We start from the raw sequence: 24,127 nt of genomic DNA, 5'->3' as shown, positions 1-24,127 counted from the left end.
CCCAAGACTGCTGCATTGACTTTATGAGCAGTAAAAGCTAATCAACCATGAAGATAAATGCAGCAAAGATCAGGGGCACAGGGAGGGTGTAGTGTACTGTATACAAAGAATGGACTGTCTAACCCAATTCAAGTACTTGGCCTCATCCTAAACATGTTTTGGTCAGTAGTGATCTTAACCACTTCTGGCCCGGAAGGATTTGCCCCCTTAATGACCAGGCCATTTTTTGCGATTCGGCACTGCGTTACTTTAATGAAAAATTGCACGGTCATGCGACGCTGTACCCAAATAAAATTGATGTCCCTTTTTTTCCCAAAAATAGAGCTTTCTTTTGGTGGTATTTGATCACCTGTGCGATTTTTATGTTTTGTGCTATAAACAAAAAAGTTCTAAATTCAAAAAAAAAAAAAAACTATATTTTTCACATTCAGCTATATAACATTCCCAAAAAAATAATTAAAAATTAAATTTTTTTTAATATTTTAGGCCAATTTGTTTTCTGCTACATATTTTTGGTTAAAAAAAAAAATCGCAATAAGCGTATTTTGATTTGTTTGCGCAACAGTTATCACGTCTACTAACTAAGGGAAACATTTATGTCATTTTTATTGTTTTTTTTTTTTTTCTTACTAGTAATGGTAGCGATCTGGGATTTTTTGCGGGACTGCGACATTGCGGCAGACAGATTGGACCCTAACTGTTATTTTTGACACTTTTGGGGGGACCAGTGACATTACTACAGTAATAAGTGCTAAAAATATGGACTGGTACTGTAATAATGACACTGGAAGGGAAGGGGTTAACACTCTGGGTGATCAAGGGGTTAAATGTGAGCCTAGGGGAGTGATTTTAACTGTATGAGGGTTGGGCTTATGAAATGATCACAGAGACATGTGATCCTATATTGAAGGATCACAGGCACTTTGTGATCATTCCAGAGAGAAGAACGGTCAGCTGTGTTTACAACAGCTGACCGTTCTCTCTCAGCGGGGAGCGATTGCGAGGGTCAGGCGGCAATTGGAGCCGCCTGCCCCGTGCATTGGAGTCCCCACTGAGGAGCGGGGGCAGGATCGCGCTGCCCCCTAGCTGCAGGCGCGCGCCTGATGTAGAGCTACGTTGGTTTGCGCAGGAGGGGCTGCCTGCAGCAGTAAAACTGCGGCGGGTGGTCTGGAAGCGGTAAAGATCCAAAGGGCTAACATCTAATTTCCCAGCTGTTTTATAACCAAATATGGGTTCATTGTTGTCAAATTCAGCCTAACCATCCAAATTTGACAACTAACCTATACTACTACTTTTTTATGTTTTTAAAAATACACTTCCTGCCTAGGGTTATCCATACATTATTCAATCCTAAACTATGTAATGCAAGGGCCTGCCTGATTGCATACAAATTGAAAGTGTTTAGGTTATTAGTAAATCTAAAGGAAAATTGTACACAGAAATTGTATAAGGTATGGCCAGCATAAGAGCAGACACTTCTAGATGTCTGGTCTTTAAGGCTTCTACTGTAACCTTCAGTGATTTAGTTTCCCTTTGTTTATGGGGCCAAACTTCTTAACTGAGCTTGATCAACAACCGTTCTACTGACCAGTGAGACTGTACGACAGAGGAGGTTTTCTAATATTCTAATAAAGGTCATAGGTGGCATATTGTGGTATCTGCTCTTAGCAGGACTTCTGAAAGTGTAAAACGGAGTATAAATTCGGTTTAATGTGGAAGTAAAATATTTAAAATCACCCTTTAGTCCAATAAAGCTTACGTTCGAATATTCTGAAAACCTTTTTAACCGGTTGCCGACCGCCGCAAGTACATATACTGCGGCGGTCAGCCCCGGCCAGGCAAAGTGACGTACCGGTACGTCACTAGCCTGTCACTAGCTTGTGAGCCAATAGCGGGCGAGCGCGTGCCCGCGGAGGCGCGCGCCCGCCCCGGCTTGTTCCCTAACAAGTCAGTGCGTGTGACCGGCGGACCCGATGTCGGCCGGTCACTCGCGATCGTTCGCCATGAAGGGAGAAAGGCAGGCGGCTAATGTAAACAAAGCCGCCTGTCATTCTCCCCTGTGTAAAAATGGAGATCATACAGTTCTACCATGTAGGACCGTTGATTTCTGTTCTTACACCAGTAGCCATGTCCAATCACAGTTAGAAACACGCCCCTAGGGACATACTTAACCCCTCCTTCCCCAATAAAGTTAACCCCTTCCCTGCCACTGTCATTTTTACAGTAACAGTGCATATTTATAGCACTGATTACTGTAGTAATGTCACTGGTAACCCCAAAAGTGTCAAAAATGTCAGTCAAGGGTCTGATCTGTCCGCCACAATGTCGCAGTCCCGCAAAAAAAAAAAATCGCAGATCGCCGCCATTACTCGTTAAAAAAAAAACAATAAAAATGACAAAAATCTTTCCCTTAGTTAGTAAATGCAATAACTTTTGCGCAAACCAATCAAAATACGCTTATTGTGATTTTTTTTACCAAGCATATGTAGCAGAAAACAAATTGGCCAAAAATGTTAAAAAAATTAGATTTTTACATTTTGTTTTTGGGGAATTTCATATAAAAAAATTTGAAAATATTGTTATTTTTGCAAAATTGTGGCTCTTTTTTGTTTATAGCGCATGATCAAAAAATCGCACAAGTGATCAAATACCACCAAAAGAAAGCTCTGTTTGTGGGGGAAAAAAGGACGTTAAATTCGTTAAGGTACAGCATCGCACGACCGCGCAATTGTCCGATAAAGTCACGCAGTGCCGAATCGCAAAATAGGCCCTGGTCAAGAAGGGGGTAAAATCTTCCTGGGCTTAAGTGGTTAAAAATATTGCTAGTATATATGCTAGCATCAGTAGCAAAATGATGCTCTTTCATAGATCAGCAAGTAAGCAGGTGACTCCAGAAAATACAAAGTTAAAATAGTGAATCGTGTTGTCACTATCCTGTCTTTGCAGTGGATTGAGGTGTATGACTCACAAAACTAATTTAGACTCCATTCACGCTTGCGCGGCTACAAAGTCACGAGATTTCTAGTGCGACTTTGGAGCCTAAATAGGCTGCGACTTGTCATGCAACTTTGATGTCCCAAGTCGCTTGACAAGTCACACAAGTGTGAATGGAGCCTTAGCGTAATTACACATACATTGGTTTATAGGAACAATTCAAATATAAGCATTGCTAAAACAATGCTGGAAAAAACGCTGGAATAAAAACGTTGGTAATAGCTTTTTGTGGTAGCGTTTAGGATTGTCAACGTTTTATTAGCATTTTTGCTGTTACTTTAACTACTTAAGGACCAAGCCTATTTCTGACACTGTTTAAAAGGTTAAAATCTGTATTTTTTGCTAGAAAATTACTTAGAACCCCCAAACATTATTTATATTTTCTTAGCAAAGACTCTGAGAATAAAATGGTGGTCGTTGCAATATTTTTTGCCACTCGTTATTTGTGCAGCGGTCTTTCAAACAAAATTTTTTGGGAAATAATACATTTCACTGAATTTTAAAAAAACGAAACAGTAAGGTTAGCCCAATTTTTTTGTATATTGTGAAAGATGATGCCAGGCCAAGTAAATAGATACCCAACATGTTATGGTTTAAAATTGCGTACACTTGTACACTACGGTACTTAAAAATCTCCATAGGTGACATTTTAAAAAATTTTAACGGCCACCACTTTGGAATTACAGAGGAGGTCTTTATCTAGAATTATTGCTCTCACTCTGGCGATATCTCACATGTGTGATTTGAACACCGTATTCATTTGCAGGCTCAACTTACGTATGTGTTTTCTTTGGTGCGCAAGCTCATGGGGACGGGGAGGCTTTCAAATTATTTTTTTCTTTTCCTATTTATTTTATTTTTAACACTTTAAGAAAAAAATAAAAAATCTGATCACTTTTATTGCTGTCACAAGGAATGTAAACCCCCCTTCTGACAGTAACAGGCAGCGACGGGTACTCTTTATGGAGGGATCCATACCCCTCCACTGCACTTCAAATATTCAAAGTCGAGATCCAAAGTCAGCATTTTTGAATACCGACACTTTTTTTAAATTGGCACCATTGGCAGCCGAATAAACCAGAAGTGACGTTGTGACGTCGCTTCTGGGTTACATGATCGGAGACCGATCATTCTACAGGCATCACCATGGTACAACCACTTCTTCAAGCTGATTTACAGGTACGTCGGTTTGTGGGAAGTTGTCAAAAAAAAGGGAAAAAAAGTTTAAAAAAATGCTATTAGTGTCTAGGAGCTTTTCTCCTGGGAAAACGTTCCAAGAAACTCTACAAAAACATTTTTTTCCCTTCTCCTAGACACTGAAGCTCAAAAAATGGTAATAGCCTAAAGTAGCGTGCACGGACACATAGGATAACACTAATTCGCTTCTAGGAAAGAAAATACTAATAACAGTTTCTAGGAACTTAAAAAAATGCTAGTGTGCATGGTGCCAAAGAACTGTATAAGAACAAACCTTGCAATGAGTTGAAGATTGTGAACAAGTACTGGATGACAGTTTTCCCTGGTCCAAAGGAAAAGAAGCCGAGGCCCCATGTAATACCAAGGAGGCAGGTAATGCCGGCCACACTACGGACATCCTGGAGCATGGTTTTTCTCTGGTAGCCTAGCTGCTTCTGTTTTTTAATGCGGCAGAGTTGTATAAGAACCACCACAAACATGCTGACATTCAGCAGGAATATTATGCAAAAGTATCCAACTACTGTGATCCAGTATATAATGCCATTCATCCAGCAGCTGAAATGAGAGGAAACACAAGGCATTTGTGCTATTATTGTATGTAAAATTATAATTAAAAATTGATGTAGAATTATCTTTTTTTTTATATAAATAATGTGTGCAGTGTCTTTTCTTCACATCAAAAAAAATTGGAAAACAGGTACCAGCCCAGTGGTGAAATTGTGAACCGAATGCCTAATGAGCTAATCAACAACCCGTTCAGCCATAATCTTTTCTGGGATTATTCAGATTTTTGAAAAACAACACAGTTAAATAAAGTAAGCACAATATTTCCAGAGATTTTATGCACTGCCCCCTGTACCTGATAAAGTCTGATATGTAAGCCCGGAAAACATAGTATTTACCCAGTTTTGTAGGATTTCCATCCTCCTTTCCTTCTCGTGAAGGGGTCTTTGGATAACTACTTGATGGGAACAATTACTCTAAGGGTGGCCATAGATGGATCGATAGTTCAGCAGGGACCAGACGACTTTCGATCCATGTATGGGCAGGCTGGTTGTATAGAAGTCGATCTACCAATCGACTTCTGTACAACCAGCCTGTTGGGTTTTTTCAGTGCTGCAAACTATAGCTGCCAGCACTGATCAGTGTATTCTGACAGAAGGGAAGTCTTACCACCGTCAGAACACAATAGCACAGGGGGAGCGATTTCCCTTTCAATCTGAATGAACAAAAAAATAAATTAATAATGAATGGTCAGCTTAGCGGTAGGTGTTAAATGAGTTGCTATTTTACCACTATTTGCTTTACTAAGCAGTGCAGCAATGTGCTGACATACCAAGTACTGAGGAGTCACTTCTCTAACTCATGTACTGTAATTGTTTACATTTCAGATTGAGCTATTGAACTCAATATACAACATTTTTTTCCAGCAAAGCAGAGAAGGATAGCCAGGAAAATATGTGAAAGGAGCCCGAGGCATGAAAGGATAAGTTCACTTGTCTAAACATCTTTCATGTTACATATTAAACCCATATTTAGGGTGTAACATTTATCATGTTCAGCATCTGACCCCTCTCCCCCTGATCCCGACACTCATTGTGACAGTGAACCGGGGATCTTCTCTCTGCACTCACTGTAACAATTCAAAGAGAGCGCGTCATTGAATCACAGATCACTGTGAATCAATAAACTACATACAGCATCAGCCTTTGCAGCTGACAGCTTCTGGTTCTCAATAAACTACCAGGGGGTTGATGAGTGCTCTAGGTAATTCAGTGAGTTTCCAGTCATTCAATAATTGCCTGCCCATGTAGGAAGTACAGGCAGACAACTACACAGTCTGCAGGAGCGTGGCATTACACCCAAGATCAGCAGTGTTTACAGGTTCAGCTACACAGTCTGCAGAAGTGAGGCATTACAACCACGATCAGCGGTGTTTGCAGGTTCCTAACAAAAAAATTTATAAATGCACGTTTTCTTAGATGCAAAAAAAAAAATGTAAATTTATTTATTTATTTTTTAGTAAAGGTGAACTTATCCTATAACTGCTGATTGGGATTGGAAAAGGTAAAATATTCATTCATATTTAATACAGTAATCGATATTGCATTTTTTGGTATATTTATTTGCTTGTATACAGACTCCATATTAAGGAAAAGAAATACAAACTCAATGCATTCCCTTTATCATGACTTAGTCACAGAACCAGAAACACTAATATTCTACATATACATAAGATTTTTTTTTTTACTGGTAATTTATTCAAACTTGCACAGCTAGTAAAAGTGCAATATTTGAAAAAAAATAAATAAAAATTTCTGTACTTACAAATAATCTGCTGCCCCATTGGGATATGGAGCACTTACTTGAAGCTCATAAAGATCTTTGTTAACGGCAAGGATAATTGCCACAACCACAGCAGGAGCTCCTGGTACAAACAAAAATAGTAAGTGTAAAGATAAAATTCAAAGCGAATATATTTTAGCATGTTTCAAGGCAATGCCATAACAATTTCTAAAAAAAATGTGCATGTGTGTTTTGGGTATGAAAGCAAATGGGGAGAAATAGCTTTACTAATTGGTGTTAAACGTCTGAAAAGAGACTACTGCTTCCACACAAAGAGCATGGGTTTTTTTCTTTAACATGCTGGCACAGGACAGGCTTTTTTATTCAAGTAAAAAGTATCATTTTGTTTTAATGAAAGTGAATTTTATTTTGCTGCTTTAACCATAAAGTTCAACTGGGCTTTAAATGTTTAGGGACGGGTTACTTCCCATCTCCCAAAAAAAAAAAAACTGTACCAAGAAAAATATGTACACTGCCACTTAAAGCACTGAAGCTATTGGAATAGTATTCCAAATGGATAGCTAGTTAGTATGTTCAGAAAGATAAGAAATAGCAGCATACCAATTTTTCAAGTTGAAGTCCCAGTAAACTGCTAAATACACAACTGAAATACATATGAGGGAGGTGTTTTATCTGCCAAATGACCTGTGGTTTTGTCCATTCAGTTCTGAGATTTACACAAGTTGCCCATTCAACACAACACTGTCTGGCTAGGCAGTTAAACACATTCAGGAATAACCAAAGGGATGAGTGCATTTCAGCCTTAAACAGGCAAGAAATTGCCTGGTAAACTGTAACTTCCTTAAAACGGAAATTACGTCATCAATGTGACGTCACCAAAACAGGAAGTGCCCCTAAACAACTTTCTCTTGACCTTTTTGCATTTCAAGTTTTGTTACATCTGTTTTGGGGACTTTTGGGTCTGTTTTGACACCTTTTCTCCTTGAGCAGTAAAATGAGAAACAGCACTTAAATGAGACCACCTCTCTGTCACATTGCTCTCTCCTCTTATTATTCTCCTCCTTGTTAGCACTTGAGCACTGCAGCACAACTGATTGGCTCCTTGTGCTACATTTGCCATTTCACATTGCAATAAAAATAAAAATACAATTAATGACGTATTGATAAATATAGAGAAACATTAATATTCATGGCTTATATCTGTGTGGTGTTTATCTTTAAGGTGTACTAGTTTGCACATATAAAAAAAGCAATTTGACATACTTTCTGGTGTATTTTCCCAAAACCAAGTCATCAGTTTTACCAGGGAGACAAGATGTAGGACAATACATTTTAGGTAAGTATTTGATAGAAAAGCACTGATATTGGACCAGTATGGTCCAATTTTAAAGCACTCCCATACAACAAGTAGCATTGTATTAGTTAAGCATTTGAATCAGAGGTCTGTATTCACAGTTTACATGTTATACAGCCTTAATGGGAATAACTTAGTTGCATTACTCTTTTTTTCTAGCTGAGATTACCATGATATAGTTTGTCTTTCTGACCTGCTTCTAATTACCCCACCTTCCTAGGCTCAGTTAGCATAGTTGTCAACAGTCCCGATTAGCCCAGGACATTCCCAGAAATCAGGCCAGTGTCCTGGCCTGAGAATATCCCGGGCAAAGTCCCCGAAAATCCGCCTCGGTCTCAAACAATCAGGATGGAGGCAGCATGGAGGGAGCGTGGTATTCCCCTACAGCACCTGCACATGCACCAGTTTAAAGAACAACAAGCCAAGTGCGAAGCTGCTGCCGCCGAACAAGGAACAAAGCAGACAGTGGGGGGCAGCCCATGGATGGTGAGCGGAGCACAGGACGGCTCTGGGCACTGATGAGACGGCATTGATGGGCACTGATAAGGCGGCATTGATGGGCACTGATGGGGCTGCAATTGATGGGCATTGATGAGACTGCACTGATGGGTTTTGATGATATGGCATTGATGAGATGGCTCTGATGGGCACTGATGAGACTGCATTAATGGGCACTGATGAGACTGCATTGATGGGCACTGATGAGGCAGCATTGGTGGGCAATGATGAGGTGGCATTGGAGGGCACTGATGAGACTGCATTAATGGGCACTGATGTACACTGATGAGACGGCACTGATGGGACTGCATTGATGGGCACTAATGAGACTGCACTGATGAGACGGCTCTAATGGTTACTGATGAGACGGCTCTGATGGGCACTGATGAGGCTGTAATGATAGGCACTGATGGGTCAGCATTGATGGGCACTGATGAGGCTGCACTAATTAGACTGCATTGATGAGGCAGTGTTGATGGGCACTAATGAGACTTCATTGATGGGCACTGAAGACACTGCATGGATGGATACTGATGAGACTACACTGATGGACACTGATGAGACTTTAAAAGGTGAAGGGTTTTTTTTTTTTTATCTAGCAGTCAATGGACTTTGAGAAATTATGTTTAAAACTACGCTGGCCAATTTCTCACAGTCAGGAGAATGTCAGCTAACAGCGCTCTTTTACTTCTATCTTTTACACTTTTAGATAGAAGTAAAAAAATGCTATTAGCTGACAAAGATGGTATCTCCAGTTTTCATGTAACACTGTCCTGACTTTGAGAAATTGAGCAGTGCAGTTTTAAACCCAATTTCTCACAGTCACTCCTTGCTAACACCATTACTAAGGCCTCGTTCACACAGCGGGTCCAATCACGTCTGCCTGTCAGTTTTAGGCAGACCTGATCGGCAGGTCCATTCATCTCTATTGACAGGCGGCGTAAACACTCTATTTAACCACACCTCTTTAAGCCACACTCATTTTTCAACGCAACACTTTTTTACAGCGCCGGACACACCCATAAAAATGGAACCCCTGTCTCAAATTACCATAATGCTCTGCCTACATTGTCTTCCTGGCAAAAAGTGTCCCTAAAAATGTTTGCCAAATGTTGGCGACTACGTGTTAGATTTCTGGTATAAGTCCTTTAAGAAGTTGTCTGTGTTTCCAGGCTGTTTTGCATAGGGAAGTGCAAAATATCTGAATAAGTCATGTTAAAAAATCAAGTGCATTTGCGCACAGAGGGACCGCTGCTAATATAATTCTATGAAACCTATAAGCAGCAGGTGAGTAGTTTATATAAAATGCCAAATAAAGCAGTTATATATTAAAAGATAGTTACACATAATTAAATGCAACAGTAGCACTCCGGAAGTGCGTAGACTTAGAGATGATCTGCTGCTGCTCCTTTATTATTATTAGACACGTGCAATTCGTTTCGGTACGAATGAAAATTCGGACAGATTTCTGGTTATTCGGAGATTCGAATTTACCCTAATCTCCAAATTAAATAGTAACGAGTTTTGTTGAAATTCATTAAATTTGTTTTCTTTATTCGTTTTCTAACAAATTCCACATTTTCGGAATGATTTGAATTCGGATTGGTCGAAAAATGATCGACCGATTTGAATTCTGTGTGAAGAATAGCTGGTTGGTAAGCAGCGGGCCAGGAAGCTGGCCGCCGCGTTCTTAGATCTGATGACTCTTTAGCTGTCAGCAGGATTGCCCACTGACAGCTGAAATGTAAACAAAACAATGCCTTCAATAGAAAAGTCTGAAAAAAACAGGGTTTGGTCCCTCCTCAATCCAAGGCCCCCCATGGTGAGGGCATGTGGCCTGGTATGGTTCAGGTGTGGGGCTCGCTCTTTCCCCCCCCTTTCCTGGCCTGCCGGGCTGCATGTTCGGATATGGGTCTGGTGTGGATTTTGATAGGGACCCCACTCCCCCTTTTTTTTTTTTTCATTTTGACATGGGGTTCTCCTTAAAATCTGTTAATTGGTTTTTGTATGGTTTTTCAATGAATTAAGTGCAGCATTCCTAGATTATATATATATATATATATATATATATATATATATATATATATATATATATATATATATATATATATATATCCTATTTGGAGGCCAGAAGTGGGCCCCGTGCTGTGAGTTTCTGCAACAGAGGTTGAGAGAGCTTCAATTTGTTTCGGATTCTGTATCAAAATATTACAGAATCATACATATAAGGGTGGTTTAGCAGGCTTAACATTGCCCACATATTATCAGCACTTTTTTGGACCCACTAATGTACAATTGTTTTCAGCAGCAGTTATAGGAATGAATCGCGCTTAATTATAATTGAAAAAACATTTTACATGTTTAAATTATCTTACAAAGCTGAGAGAGCAATGTACAGTATGTTATACTGACCGAATATAACCTTTTATGCAAGTTTACCTGAGGGCTGCAAACCGTGGTCTACTTGTGAAGCTACACATTCCACCTTAGTATGTAAAGCAGATAAAGGCCTGCTGTAGTCCCATGGAAAGTGGCTAACTTTCCCTATAGTATTCAACCCAGGTTTCCAGCCCATGAACATACATTTTCCAAAAAACTAGTAATAAGACAACACATTTACTGGTTTAGTGTTTCAGTTGGATACAGCTCACATTTACCATAGTATTAGCCACAGGTAGACAACGAAATGTACCACTTTCACTATTAGCTTGAAGATAAACCAAGAATACAGATAATAAATACATACCCCAACCAATGATGCAGAACTTCAATATATATTTCCGTATATAGGTGTTGAAGACTTTTACTAGAGACAGATACATGTGAAAAGCTTCAAGACCCATCCAAGTGATGGAAACCATGAGAAAATAATGTAGAAATGCAGCTACAGAGATACAGAGGCCTGGAACCTCACTGTACATTGCAATCCAGGGATCCATCAAGAATGTTAGATTTAAGCCAATAAGGGCAGCACACAGCTGAATAAGGATTTTAGATGGGTAATCTCTGCGGATTTTCCTTGAAAAATAAATAAAATGCATGGTTAATGCAATACTTTCAGACACAGGTAACAAAATGAAAGCTACATTATTATTATAAGATGGGGGATTCACTTGTATATAATTTTCATCTTCACATTGGTTAAAGAATTGATGGTTTGTTTTTTAGTGATGAAGGTAAAGTCTTTCTAACCTAGACACAGTTTAAATCACTGTTTAGTAGAACAGGGAAGGACTGGGGCCTTACAATATCAATAGTTACATTGAGGTTTAATTATTAAAGTCATATACACAGTTCACTTTGTAGGCGAAGTTGCACTTTGTTAAGAATACCCAACCACGTGCAAGAAAAATAAAAATAAATAGCAGCATTTTTGCTTTCACATGATTGGATAATGGAAGTCAGCAGAGCTTTACCTCTTCACTTAGCTCTGTAATTAATTCCCTTGCAGAGTGCAGGCAGCACAGTGGCTAAGTGGTTAGCACTTCTACCTAGCAGCACTAGTGTCATTGGTTCAAGTTGCAACTACAGCACTACCTGCCTGGAGTTTGCAAAGGCAAATTCTCTATTTGCGTTTAGTAAATCAACCCCCTTTCTCCTTCTTTTAGGTTTTCAGGTAGATCCATTACTTACTCGAAGGCAATATAAGTTACAAGAGTCACAGAAAGAAATATGGCAGAAAGACCACAGCCAATATATGTGATGAAAGTCAGAATCAATTTGTCCTCTGGGCTTACTGGGTTATTAGGAGTCATGTCCTGAAAAAAACAAGAACACATCAAAATATAAGAATAAATAGGAAATCAAGCACAGTCAGACATATAGGCACTACAACTAGAACTAAAGGAAGGCTTGGAAACAGGCTAACTCATACAACAGCAGCAGAAATATAAGGGGGATTATAACCGCAAATTCCATTTCTGATTATCCCACTTCTCGCAAAATGTTTTTACACTGCTCTTTGCTTTTGAGGTAATAAGGGAAGATCACATAATCAGTGCTGTGATGATTAGCTTAGCTATGCCCGGGTGGCAACAAACCATTTTAATAGATTATAGCTTTAATAATTGTATAGTCTGTCACAATAATGAGAGCAGAAAGGGGCTCAGATCAAATAATGTACAGATCTCACAGAATTTATAAAAGGAATGGAATGGAGGTGCAGTATATCACATAATCCTTACCAATAGTATACCAAAGCTGGTTAGATGGTTGCATTCACAAACTGTCTGGCTATTATTATTCTGTGTTGTACTGTTCACTGTACATCCCTCTGATGACCAGCCGCCATTTCCACCTGTCAAGAAAGTGTTATTAATGCAAATACATAGATGGATCTTAATTTTATCTCAGATAGTCACTTCACGCATAACCCGATAAACTGCTGTCTGGAAATAAAAAAAAAAAAAGATGTGGCAGCTATTGTTTTGAAAGATGGAAACAATATCTAAAGCTAAACCCACCAAAAACTGATAATCAGATTTTGATCAGAAGCTGGTGTATTGAGTTTAAATCTATGACCTGGTTACTCCTCAACTATATCTCAGCTCTGACATGCTCTTGTTACCCATACTATCTTTTACTGTTCCCTGCCTTACCTCTGCTAAGTAATTTGTTGCCCGTACTTCTTTCTCATGTCTATTGGCTCTATGTCAACTGTGTTATTTGTGTCTATCTACCCCTCATATGTTGCTTCCAGTGTTTTGATTGATTGATTGATACGTCCTGGTCAGAACAACATACGGGTAAACACATAAAGTCTAACAGCTAGGGTGTTTCTATAGGCCAAAGACTTTCCCAGAAATAAAACCTCTTCTTAGACCCATGATTGGATGACAACTCTGCCTCTATTTCTATTTTTTTTTTTTATGTCTATTAATTTTTGGTTACAAACCCCTAGTTTAGCTGATGAAACTCTCTGACCTTCAACCATAGCTTTATTCCCAAGTTGGTTTATGACCCTAACCTAATTCTAGACTATGAAAGGTGCTATCAACAGTACACTTTGATTTTTGACTGCATGCTTTTGTTAACTCTGCATGCACAGGAGAAGTGGAGGATTAGGGGCACCAACAATCAAATCATATCTACCAGACAATTATCTTTTATAAAGGCAAAGAACATTATGGAGGGCAAGGCAGAGAACTTGCCAGGAACAATTAGGTACATTCTGGTAAGACGGGCAGATTGTCTGTGCTTACCTACTTTGTTGTGTCTATTCCTATGCCTTAGTTTCAATAATATTTTCACCTTTTGATGAGCTTAGCTATAATGGCTGCCTACCCACTCTTTATTGCATGCCTGAGTCGGTAATAAAAAAAAAAAAAACAAGTACAACCATCCAGAAATGTAAAGCAGCTTGCTGAATATGAAATAGTTTGACGACTTACTGTTTTTGGTGAAGTCCCAGAACACACACTTCAGCACACCCTGTGAAAACAAGAATACATTTATAAAAAAATAGGATGTTCTTGAAATTGAACCTTTTTATATGCATCAATAATAAAGGTTTTTAGATACCTCACAATGGCTCATACTTACTGAATCATTATGGGATGAAGTATCCAGGGTCACAGTAACATTCTGCTTTAAATTAGTAATTGAGAGATTTGCAACACTTGCTGATATCACATTACTAACCAAGTGCTGATATCCAGTGAGGGATGAGTCCTGGTCCAAATGGAACACAAACATGTATAAGATATTAAAACTGTCCACAGTTATTGATGATGAAATCTGTTGGAATGGCTAGCTTACTCTAAAAAAATGTTTTAATAACTGGTCTCGATGATGGCCTGCTCTAACTATATGTAGTTACAAGACATTAAAGTGGAGTTCCACCCATTTTAATAAGTTTAGATGTACGTAATCCCCTTTAAAAATACTTTTACCAATGGAAACTATTTTTTTTTTGCAAGGAAGTACCTTTTTTTTCTTCTTTATTCATCTGCACTTCTGGGTCTGGCCGCCTATAGGTGATTACATCACTCGGCGATTTGCAAGGGCTGCTGGGATGTATCCCAGCAGCCCTTGCGAATCGCCTAGTGACGAAATCTCACATTATTACACCGGCACCAGCTGTACTCAGCGATGGATTGCTTGGACTCCGCGCTCCGCCCCACCTCCTCTCAGTGAGCGCAGACTGAAAGCATTACATCCCTTAGAGCTCACTGAGAGTAGGCAGGGTGGAGGCGGGGCGGAGCGCGGACTCCAAACAATCCATCGCTGAGTACAGCTTTTGCCGATGTAATAATGCGAGATTTTGTCACTAGGCGATTTGCAAGGGCTGCTGGGATATCCCAGCAGCCCTTGCGAATCACCGAGTGACGTAATCGCCTATAGGCGGCCGGACCCGAAAGTGCGGATGAATAAAGAAGAAAAAAAGGTACTTCCTTGCAAGAAAAAAAAAAAGATAGTTTCCATTGGTAAAAGTATTTTTAAAGGGGATTACATACATCTAAACTTATTAAAATGGGTGGAACTCCACTTTAAGGGAATGCAAAACATTGAATTAAATTTTCATAGGTGTTAATAAGTGAAAATATCAAGGCAAGTTGGACTAGATTAGACTTCCCTTTTTTTACGATTAGGTTCCAATCTCTAATGTGTTAAGGGGGGGGGCTAAAGGTGGTCTCTCTGATCTCAAATCTTTAGAATATTTAATAGGTAGAAATGACAGTCACTATAGTTTTTCTTTAAAATTTTCAATTTAGTTTCCAACATATTTTATCAGTAACAAATAAATAATAAACATATTTTCCTGATAAAGAATATGCTTTCCTGAAAGCAGCTCCGGCATATAAGCAAAACCTAATTAGTGTATCTGGGTCTACATACCCAGTACAGCAATATTATTAACTATTGGTATAAGTGGCACTTTGTTGTGGTATTGAAGTCAGGTGCAAAATATTTAAAGGCTTTATACTGTAAAAACAGGTCTTACTGTTGGACTTTCAGTAGCCTGGACTTTCAGTAGGAGATCCAGATCCAATGACAAATATTTAAACTCAACAGTCTTTCTGACTGAAGCCAAAATTCTCAGACCGACAGTCCAAGCCTACACACAAACTTGGATAAATCTCAGAAGCCAGGAGGCCAATATGCTTATTGCTGGCTATACATTACAATTCTAAGGGGTAAGCTTTTCATCAGTTTGCAATCAAAGATTCTTATTTAAAGAATTTAAAAGTTAACAGCAATCTACAACCCACTTTTTTGCAATCAGTTCCCAGTTCCAATGACCAGTAGATTAAAATTGGGGTGAAAATGCCTTTTCAGTGGAATTGCCCTGGTTTTGATCAGTTTCCAACAACTGACTCTGATATTGCTAAGTAGTGTGCAGACCACTTCAATCACTCAAAAAAGAAGCAGGGGAAAAAAAAGCAAAGGCCCTATCACTATGACAATTAATATACAAAACAGTTGATTTTTGCAAGTGCTGCCTCTAGTAACCACTAGGAGTACATGTACAACATCCCTATTTTTTTTTTTTTTTGTCAAGTGTTACGAAACTAGATAAAAGGTAAAACAATTGAATTTTTCTTAGACTGTCTATGCAATCTTTACTATTTAGGGAGCAAATCGAAATTAATTATGGGTTGCCAAAATCTTACCACGAAAAATGAAGTCTTTGCAAAGTAGTTAAACTGTACTCTGGAAGCTATATCTTTATCAGCAGCTGACAAGTCATTTAATAAGGAGGCAGGGAGAAGGACCGATCCATTACTGTTTTCTGGCAGCTGAGAATCCAAAGTAACCTTTGGAATAAAGAGAGATAATATAAATATTACTAAAAGACACATACCCCAAAATGATATTGCCCACAGGACTTACAGTATGTATTAGTACAAGTCAGGCGTTGTTAAAGGCCAAGTTCACCTTTTTTAGGAAAAATTAATAAATGCACACATTTTTGCAGGAAAAAATGTATATTTATTATTTATTCTATAGGAGCCTACAGAGCATATCATCTGCCGCAGTCACAGGGGTGCAGGGGGCAGACCTGGAGCAATATGAGTGTTACATGCTCGAAAAGTGAACTTATCCTTTTATCCAAATTTTTAAAAATAAAATAAATTAATAAAAGACAGTGATGCAGTACATGTCTGCAATAAATGCATTTTCCATGATTTATTCTTTTAAAAACAATGCAGTACAGAAAAAATACCTGATGGTCCTGCCATAAATCAAGTGAGCTCTTGGTTTCCTGTTGTTGATTGAAAATGCTTCCTCTGCTGCACTAAAACCCCAAGCTGAGTTTTCAGCCCTCCCTGTTTCTCTTCCAGCAAAAAATGCAGCCGCCTTGACTCCCAACAGCCTGCCTAGGTGTGTAGGGAATAAACTCTTGAGAAATGTAGTCCGGGGGGGGGGGCATATGCCTAAGTAAATAGGAACTGAGCTTCTAGCAGCTTCCCAGCTCCTCTCCTAGCAAAATTATTTAACACTTTAGAGAAGACAAAAGGGGGGGGGGGGTATGTCTTTATATTAAGAACAGTGTACAGGTAAATATAAGGGATGATATTATTAATGGAGCTATGGACGAGGCAGAATCCCTATGGGTAGAACTTAAAAGGGAAGGCACTATAGGGAAGGTAATATTGGACGTATGCTATAGGCCGCCCAACCAAAGGGAGGAGGGGGGAGGCGGACCTCCTTTTACAGAAAGGATTGGCAGCAAGGATGGGAAATGTCATTATAATGGGGGACTTTAATTATCCAGATATAGACTGGGCAGAAGGAACCGCGCATTCATCCAATGCTCGGCAGTTCCTAAATATTTTGCAGGACAATTTTATGGGTCAGATGGTGAACGCACCAATAAGAAACAATGCGGTACTTGACCTACTGATTACCAACAATACAGACATGATCACGGATATAGAAATATGGGGCAACTTAGTAAACAGTGACCATAGGTCAATTAGTTTCAGTATTAATCATAGTAATAGGAAACACAAGGGTAATATAAGGACACTGAATTTCAAAAGAGCCAATTTCCCAAAACTGCTCTCTCTGCTAGAAAATATCAAATGGGATAGAACCCTGGGAACAAAGAACACAGAGGAAAAATGGGAGTGCTTCAAGAGCATACTTAACAAAGGGATTGGCCAGTGCATTCCAAATGGAAATACATTTAAAAGAGCAAAACTAAACCCTGGGTGGCTAAACTCCAACATAAAAATGCATATTAATACTAAAGAAAAGGCCTTAAAAAAATACAAGGCTGAGGGGTCATTGGCAGCATTCAAGCATTACAAAGAGTGTAATAAGAAATGTGAAGACGAAATCAAGGCGGCTAAAATAGAACACGAGAGACATATAGCGGAATTCTTAAAGTATATAAACAGTAAGAAAGCGAGGCCAGAACACATTGGCCCCATAAAAGACGACAAAGGAAATTTGGCCACAGAGGACAGAGAAAAGGCGAAAGTGTTAAATAATTTCTTCTCTTCAGTCTTCACAAAAGAATTGGGGGGCTACACGAACCCAGCTTGTAATGCTAAACTAAATAATACAACTCAGGAAGTACCGCCATGGCTAACAGAAGCTAGACTTGGAACTAAACTAGAGAAACTTAACATAAATAAATCACCGGGACCGGATGGCTTGCACCCGAGGGTTCTTAAAGAGCTCAGCCAGGTGATTGCCAGACCATTATTCTTGATCTTTAAGGATAGTCTACAGACGGGTAAGGTGCCAGCTGATTGGAAAAAAGCCAACGTGGTACCAATATTTAAAAAAGGGCCGAAATATATCTCGGATAACTATAGGCCTGTCAGCCTAACATCAGTAGTCTGCAAGATTTTGGAGAGGATGTTAAGGGACCACATACAAGACTTTAGTATTGAAAACTGTATTATTAGTAGTAATCAGCATGGATTCATGAAAAATCGTTCTTACCAAACCAATCTATTAACCTTCTACGATGAAGTGAGCTGCCACCTAGATAAAGGTAAGCCTGTGGATGTGGTGTATCTGGCTTTTGCAAAGGCCTTTGACACCGTTCCCCACAAACGCTTACTGTACAAACTAAGGAATGTAGGTATGGACCATAGGGTGAATACCTGGATAGAGAACTGGCTCCAGGGGAGAGTCCAGAGGGTGGTGATAAATGGAGAGTACTCGGATTGGGCAGGTGTGGAAAGTGGGGTCCCCCAATGTTCTGTCCTGGGACCAATCCTGTTTAATTTATTCATAAATGATCTAGAGCAGGGGATATCTAGTACAATCTCAGTATTTGCGGATGATACTAAACTAAGCATGCCAATATCTTCTATGCAGGATGTGGAAACCTTACAAGCAGACCTGAACAAAATAAAGGGGTGGGCAACTAAATGGCAGATGAGGATGAATGTTGAAAAATGTAAATAATGCACTTGGGCGTCAGAAACACGAAAGCAAGCTACTCACTGGGGGGGAAACATCTGGGTGAGTCTAGGATGGAAAATGACCTGGGGGTACTGGTGGACAAAAGGCTTGGCAGTGGTATGCAACAGAATAGTGGCATGTATAAAAAGGGGATTCACTCCAGAAATAAAGAGAGATTATTCTCCCACCCTACAAGACTCTGGTCAGGCCACATCTGGAGTATGCTGTCCAGTTCTGGGCACCGGTCCTCAGGAAGGATGTGCTGGAACTGGAGAGAGTCCAGAGAAGGGCAACAAAAATAATTAGGATAATGGAGGGCATCGGCTATGAGGAAAGACTACAAGCACTGAACTTATTCTCTCTGGAGAAGAGACGATTGAGGGGGGATATGATATCAATGTACAAATACTGTACTGGTGAGCCTATCAAAAGGAACAATCTTTTTAGAGAAAGGGAATACAATAAGACGCGTGGCCACTCACTAAAACTAAAGGAAAACCGGTTTAACCTTAAAATACGTAAGGGGTTCTTCACTGTCAGAGCAGTAAGGATGTGGAATTCTCTTCCACAAGCAGTGGTATCCGCAGGGAGCATCGATAGTTTCAAAAAACTATTAGATGGGCACCTTAAAGACCACAACATACAGGGGTATTCAATGTACGGTTAACAGCAAACACACACACACACACATCATAGGTTGAACTGGATGGACTGATGTTTTTTTTCAACCTCACAAACTATGTAACTATGTAACTATGTGATATGAATTTAGACCATATGTGGCATGTGCTGTTTTTTTTTTTTTTTTTTTACTGTTTTACAAAAATAAGCAACTCTAGTCAGCTTGTCTGATCTGTGTAGTGACCTTGGGTGTAATGCTGATGTAATAGCTTCAATACTTTGTAAGACTCAAAAAAGTATGGGCATAAAGCATAGTAAGCTAACTAGCATCTTCAAAAAGATGTCAGCAAGCACAGCTTATTTTTCTGGCTATAAGTGTCCATTTAAATTATTATAATCAAGTTATACTGTAAATCAAAATTTTTTATATTAACATAATTAAAAATGAATAACAATTTTAAGCCCATGCTAGATGGCAAAGAATTAGCTATGCACTTAAACATATCCTACCTGTAAACCAGAAGACGACTCAACACCAAATGATGTTTCAGTAAAATCACTGGCATTGACTTTATTTACTGCTAGAGCCAAATATTGAGAGGTCAGATTTATAGTTTGCTCAGGGAAATTTAGCTTTAAGCCAATATTATCCACAATTTTAATTAACCTATGGGATATAAAGAAAATATAATCAGAAGGGAGAAAATGGCAACATGGACACATTATATTGATTAAACAAAACCACCTTAGAACTCTTTGCTTTGAGAGATTTTTTTTTTGCCAGATACTGTAAATATTTTGGTGTGCATTTGAAGGCTGTCATCAGGGCTAGGTTTAGATAAAGTAGGGCCACTGCAGGGCAAGTTGCATGTAAGTCAATTGAGTTATTAAGCAGCTCATATATATATTTTTTTTCAGTCTACCAGCTGTTATAACCCTTCCTTACCCTATTTGAAATGAAAAAAAAAAAAATATTGCCTTTAGTTCTTCCTTAAATTACTGGATCCACCCACCTGTACCCATTATGAAGGGTTCTTACTTTCCCAGTTGGATTCCATTGGTACCATTATAGATAATACAGCAGGAGGAACTGGAGAATGCAATGGTAGGCAGAAACACCCGATACTTCCAGGTGGACACAGGAGTATCCAACCCATAAAAGCCAGGGGCAGACTGAGCTTATCAGGCACCATATCTAAGATATTACTTGTAGGCTGGGCTCACACCTGTGGGAATAGAATGCAGGTTTCCCTGCATCCAATTCGCATGACAAATTACTGTGATTAGCTCTCAATAGAGCCAGTTCACACAGCTTTGGGGCGGCCGCGGTCTGCACTGGAAAAGGGTCCTGTGCGTCTTTGGCTCTGTTTTAGGTCCAAATTCAGGCAAAGATTTGGACCTGATTCGCACCTGAAATGGAGAACAGGGACGCACCGGACCCCCTGCTGCGAGCTGTGGCCGCAGTATGCGTGAACCCAGCCTTAGGTGCACTGACCCTTTACACTTAAATCAATATAAAAATTTCCACTTCACAGAGTAAATATGGCTGAATTTAATCCTGCAAGCCCTAAGCATTGTTGCCAGGTGGTTAATAAAACTTCTAAGGCTGGCCATACATTGTAAAATACTCTTGTACAATTTTCCATTCGATTTACCAAAACAACATAACATGAGGTCGAACCTACACACTCTCAATGTGTATGCAATCAGGCAGGTCCCTTCCATTACAAAGTTAAGGTAAATCTGAAGGAAATGGATTAAGAAAATTGTGTAATGTATGGCCAGCATAAGGGTCCTGATGATGCATACCGCCTCATTTGTGAAGATCAAATCTAGTGCAAAAGCTTTTTGCACATAGACAAGTCCTCTTTAGTATGATATATTGCAAAAAGATTGCTCCATAGCTTGAGTTTCAAGCAACATATGACGTTTACGTATCTGCCATCTGCAATGAGGCTGGGTAAACTGGCTGCCTCAGGCAGTGCACTTATTCAGCAATTTTATTCTAAGATCATCTTCCCTATTCAACAGGCCTGTGATCCTATCAGGGTGTTCTGTCCACCAGACTTTTATTCAGTTTATTCAGTATACTTGTGTTTATGTTGTTTAAAATAACATGTTGAGTTTTCTTGATTCACACAAGTTAGTTATGTGCAGAGCGCAGGCACCATCTACTGTCCTTTTTTGGTATAGCTCAGTTGTTCTGCATATATTGTAAACTCAGAATGTGTTTAAATGAATTTGTTAGAAACCAGGGGCATTCTGGGGAGATCTCTACAGGAAGTGAACCAGCCACCATTTTGAGAAGATACAGCAGGGCAGCAAGACACGTCTTTCTTAATCTCTCACCATCACCCCTGAGAGAGCTTAAAAAGTGAGTTCTTGTTATCCCATCCTGTATTATTGATCATTGTTTCTTTGTTGTATGCAATATTGTACTGATTGATGTTTATTTTTATACATTTTTAGTTTCACCTGGCTTGTTCTAATAAATTTGAGATCAAAGAAATATGGTATCTGAAGTTTATGGAGCAGGAAGGTTTAGCTCTCTGTCCTAGAGACAGAACACAGGGTATGTATTATTTTTCTGGTTCAATAGTATTTATTGTTTAAAGTGAATACAGCACAGGATGGTATTGCCCTAGTAGTCCAAAAAGGGTATGTATTATTTTTAACTATTGGTGACTTGGTGAGTATTACCAGAGCTTGTTACAAACCTCCACTCCCAAGGAAGACCTGAGGAAGTGATGTCTCTTTTAAGTGCAGCAGGACAGCAGGAAAACCCAGGGTCGCCGATTGGGGGATTGCAGCATGCATTGTAAATACTTTATTTACCAAAAATTACCACAATAAACTATGTATTCATTGTTCTGTAGATGAGACATCTCAGGTTAATCTGCATGATAAAGAAGGACCTTAAACAACATTCCAATTTTTCAATAAATAGGTTTTTGGGTATATGTCATGTCATTGTTTTCACGTCATATTTAACGATAGATTGCATCATAAAGAAACTTTCAAGACCTTTCTGCATTATAAAAACGACTGTTTTATACGACATTGACATATACCAAAAAATGCAGTTTACAGTATGAGAGTGTAGAATATTATTGGGTTCATGGCTACTAACTAGCCCAGTTTTTCCAAAACAGTTTTCAGTTGTGTTGCTGCTGGCAATACATCTGTGCTAAGTGAATGTAAAGGCAATATGCAAAACAGCAAAACCATGGTCCTCCAAAAACAGCTTTGGGACTAGGAAACCAACTAGTGAAGGAAGCTCAATTAAATACCTTGTGGAGGCACTTGCAGAAATATTCTGAGATGTGCTTAAAATGGAGTTCAAAATTCCAAACATCTCTTTTGCAACTGTAGCATTAACTTCTCCGGCTAATAGGTCTTCCATATATGTCAAAGCCTTGCCTACAATAGACAAAATCAGATTACTGGAAGTCAGGTGATTGTTCTGCCTGTGAATCTCTTCTATGGAACAAATTATTTAAAAAGCAATACAGTCACATTTCATCCACATACTGAAAAAACTGACATGAGAAAGCTGAAGTAATGATACTGGCACAAAAACACAAGTAGTAGAGTCAGCTGATATAAAAAGGTTGTGTAGGAAATAAGAATGTTGCCAGATGAGCCTTGATTAGATCTCATGTGCTGTCTGAGTGCTAAAATACCATCTAAAGGGAACCAAACTTGTAAAAAAAGAAATGAGGCTGTAACTGCTAAGCTCTTTTTCTGGAGAGTCTAGTTGCCTGGCTGTGATACTGACTGTCTTCATTAGGTAACTTTGAGCCACTGACCCTAAGTATGCAGATAGGAAGCCCTACTTTTCCTCTCACATTTCTGGTTTGGATACCTTGGTTCACCCAAGTGTACTAGTACCTAACATGATGCCACATTGCACAACACCACAACATACATGCCAAGTACTGTGGTGCACTGCATTAAAGATAAAGTGCAGTGTATTTTTTTTTCTATATATGTGGGCTGCTGAAAAACACAAATACTGCACTTTAATATGTATGCAGTAATATACTGCAACTGAATGGTGTAGTGTGCAGAAACCCTTAAAGTTTTAAAGCAAGAGGGACAGCATGACAGTCAGGCAATCTGTCAGCAATCTCTGCCCCTTATGACATCTAACTACATTAGGCCTCTTTCACACGGGCGTTCCGTATTTCCGTATATCACCCCATCCGTTTGCGGGTGATATACGGACATAATGTATGTCAATGGGATTGCGGATGTCAGCGGATGACCATCCGCTGACATCCGATTTGCGTCCTTTCAATTCTGTTACATTTTTTGGAACGGAACAGAACCCTATTTTTCTTCCGTTTAAAAAACGGAAAGGACGCAAAATCGGATGTCAGCGGTGTCATCCGCTGACATCCGCAATCCCATAGACACACATTATGTCCGTATATCATCCGCAAACCGATGGGATGATATGCAGACAAACGGACCAGATGACACAAGTGTCATCCGTGTCCATAAAAAAATAAAAGTGCCGGAGCGGATCGAAATACGGTCCGCTCCGTGTGAAAGAGGCCTTAGGGTGTTGGCATTGTTCTTGTATTTTGAAAGTTAAAAAAAAAATAAAAAATAAAAAACTTTGGGTATACACAGTATATACACAAAAAAATGAAAGGAACAGGTTTTAATCAGAGTATAGCATCAAGTAAATTCAACCCCTGGGATATGGATCTGATCTGTTAAGTAACAGATGGGGTTGTTAATCAGTTTCAGCTGCTTTCGTGTTAATGAAACAACAACAGG

At 39.2% G+C, this 24,127-nt stretch overlaps 1 protein-coding gene across 1 annotated transcript in view; it reads right to left on the bottom strand.

Annotated features, from left to right (window-relative positions):
• ADGRG2 (adhesion G protein-coupled receptor G2) overlaps positions 1-24,127 on the bottom strand; it is a 51,099-nt gene that overhangs the window by 10,767 nt on the left and 16,205 nt on the right. The window contains exons 4-13 of the mRNA XM_082244372.1: positions 22,630-22,759; positions 19,850-20,006; positions 15,964-16,107; positions 13,892-14,020; positions 13,741-13,780; positions 12,535-12,647; positions 11,984-12,108; positions 11,097-11,368; positions 6,520-6,619; positions 4,466-4,746 (exon numbers count right to left, since the gene is read on the bottom strand). Of these exons, the coding sequence (XP_082100498.1) occupies positions 4,466-4,746; positions 6,520-6,619; positions 11,097-11,368; positions 11,984-12,108; positions 12,535-12,647; positions 13,741-13,780; positions 13,892-14,020; positions 15,964-16,107; positions 19,850-20,006; positions 22,630-22,759 (1,491 nt within the window). The remainder of the gene's footprint in view (positions 1-4,465; positions 4,747-6,519; positions 6,620-11,096; positions 11,369-11,983; positions 12,109-12,534; positions 12,648-13,740; positions 13,781-13,891; positions 14,021-15,963; positions 16,108-19,849; positions 20,007-22,629; positions 22,760-24,127) is intronic.

Source organism: Pelophylax lessonae, assembly GCF_965119305.1.
Source record: "Pelophylax lessonae genome assembly, chromosome: 2".
In the NCBI taxonomy this organism is placed as follows: Eukaryota; Metazoa; Chordata; class Amphibia; order Anura; family Ranidae; genus Pelophylax; species Pelophylax lessonae.
Note: the sequence above shows the minus strand (reverse complement) of the source record. Positions and strands in the feature narration are given on the sequence as shown.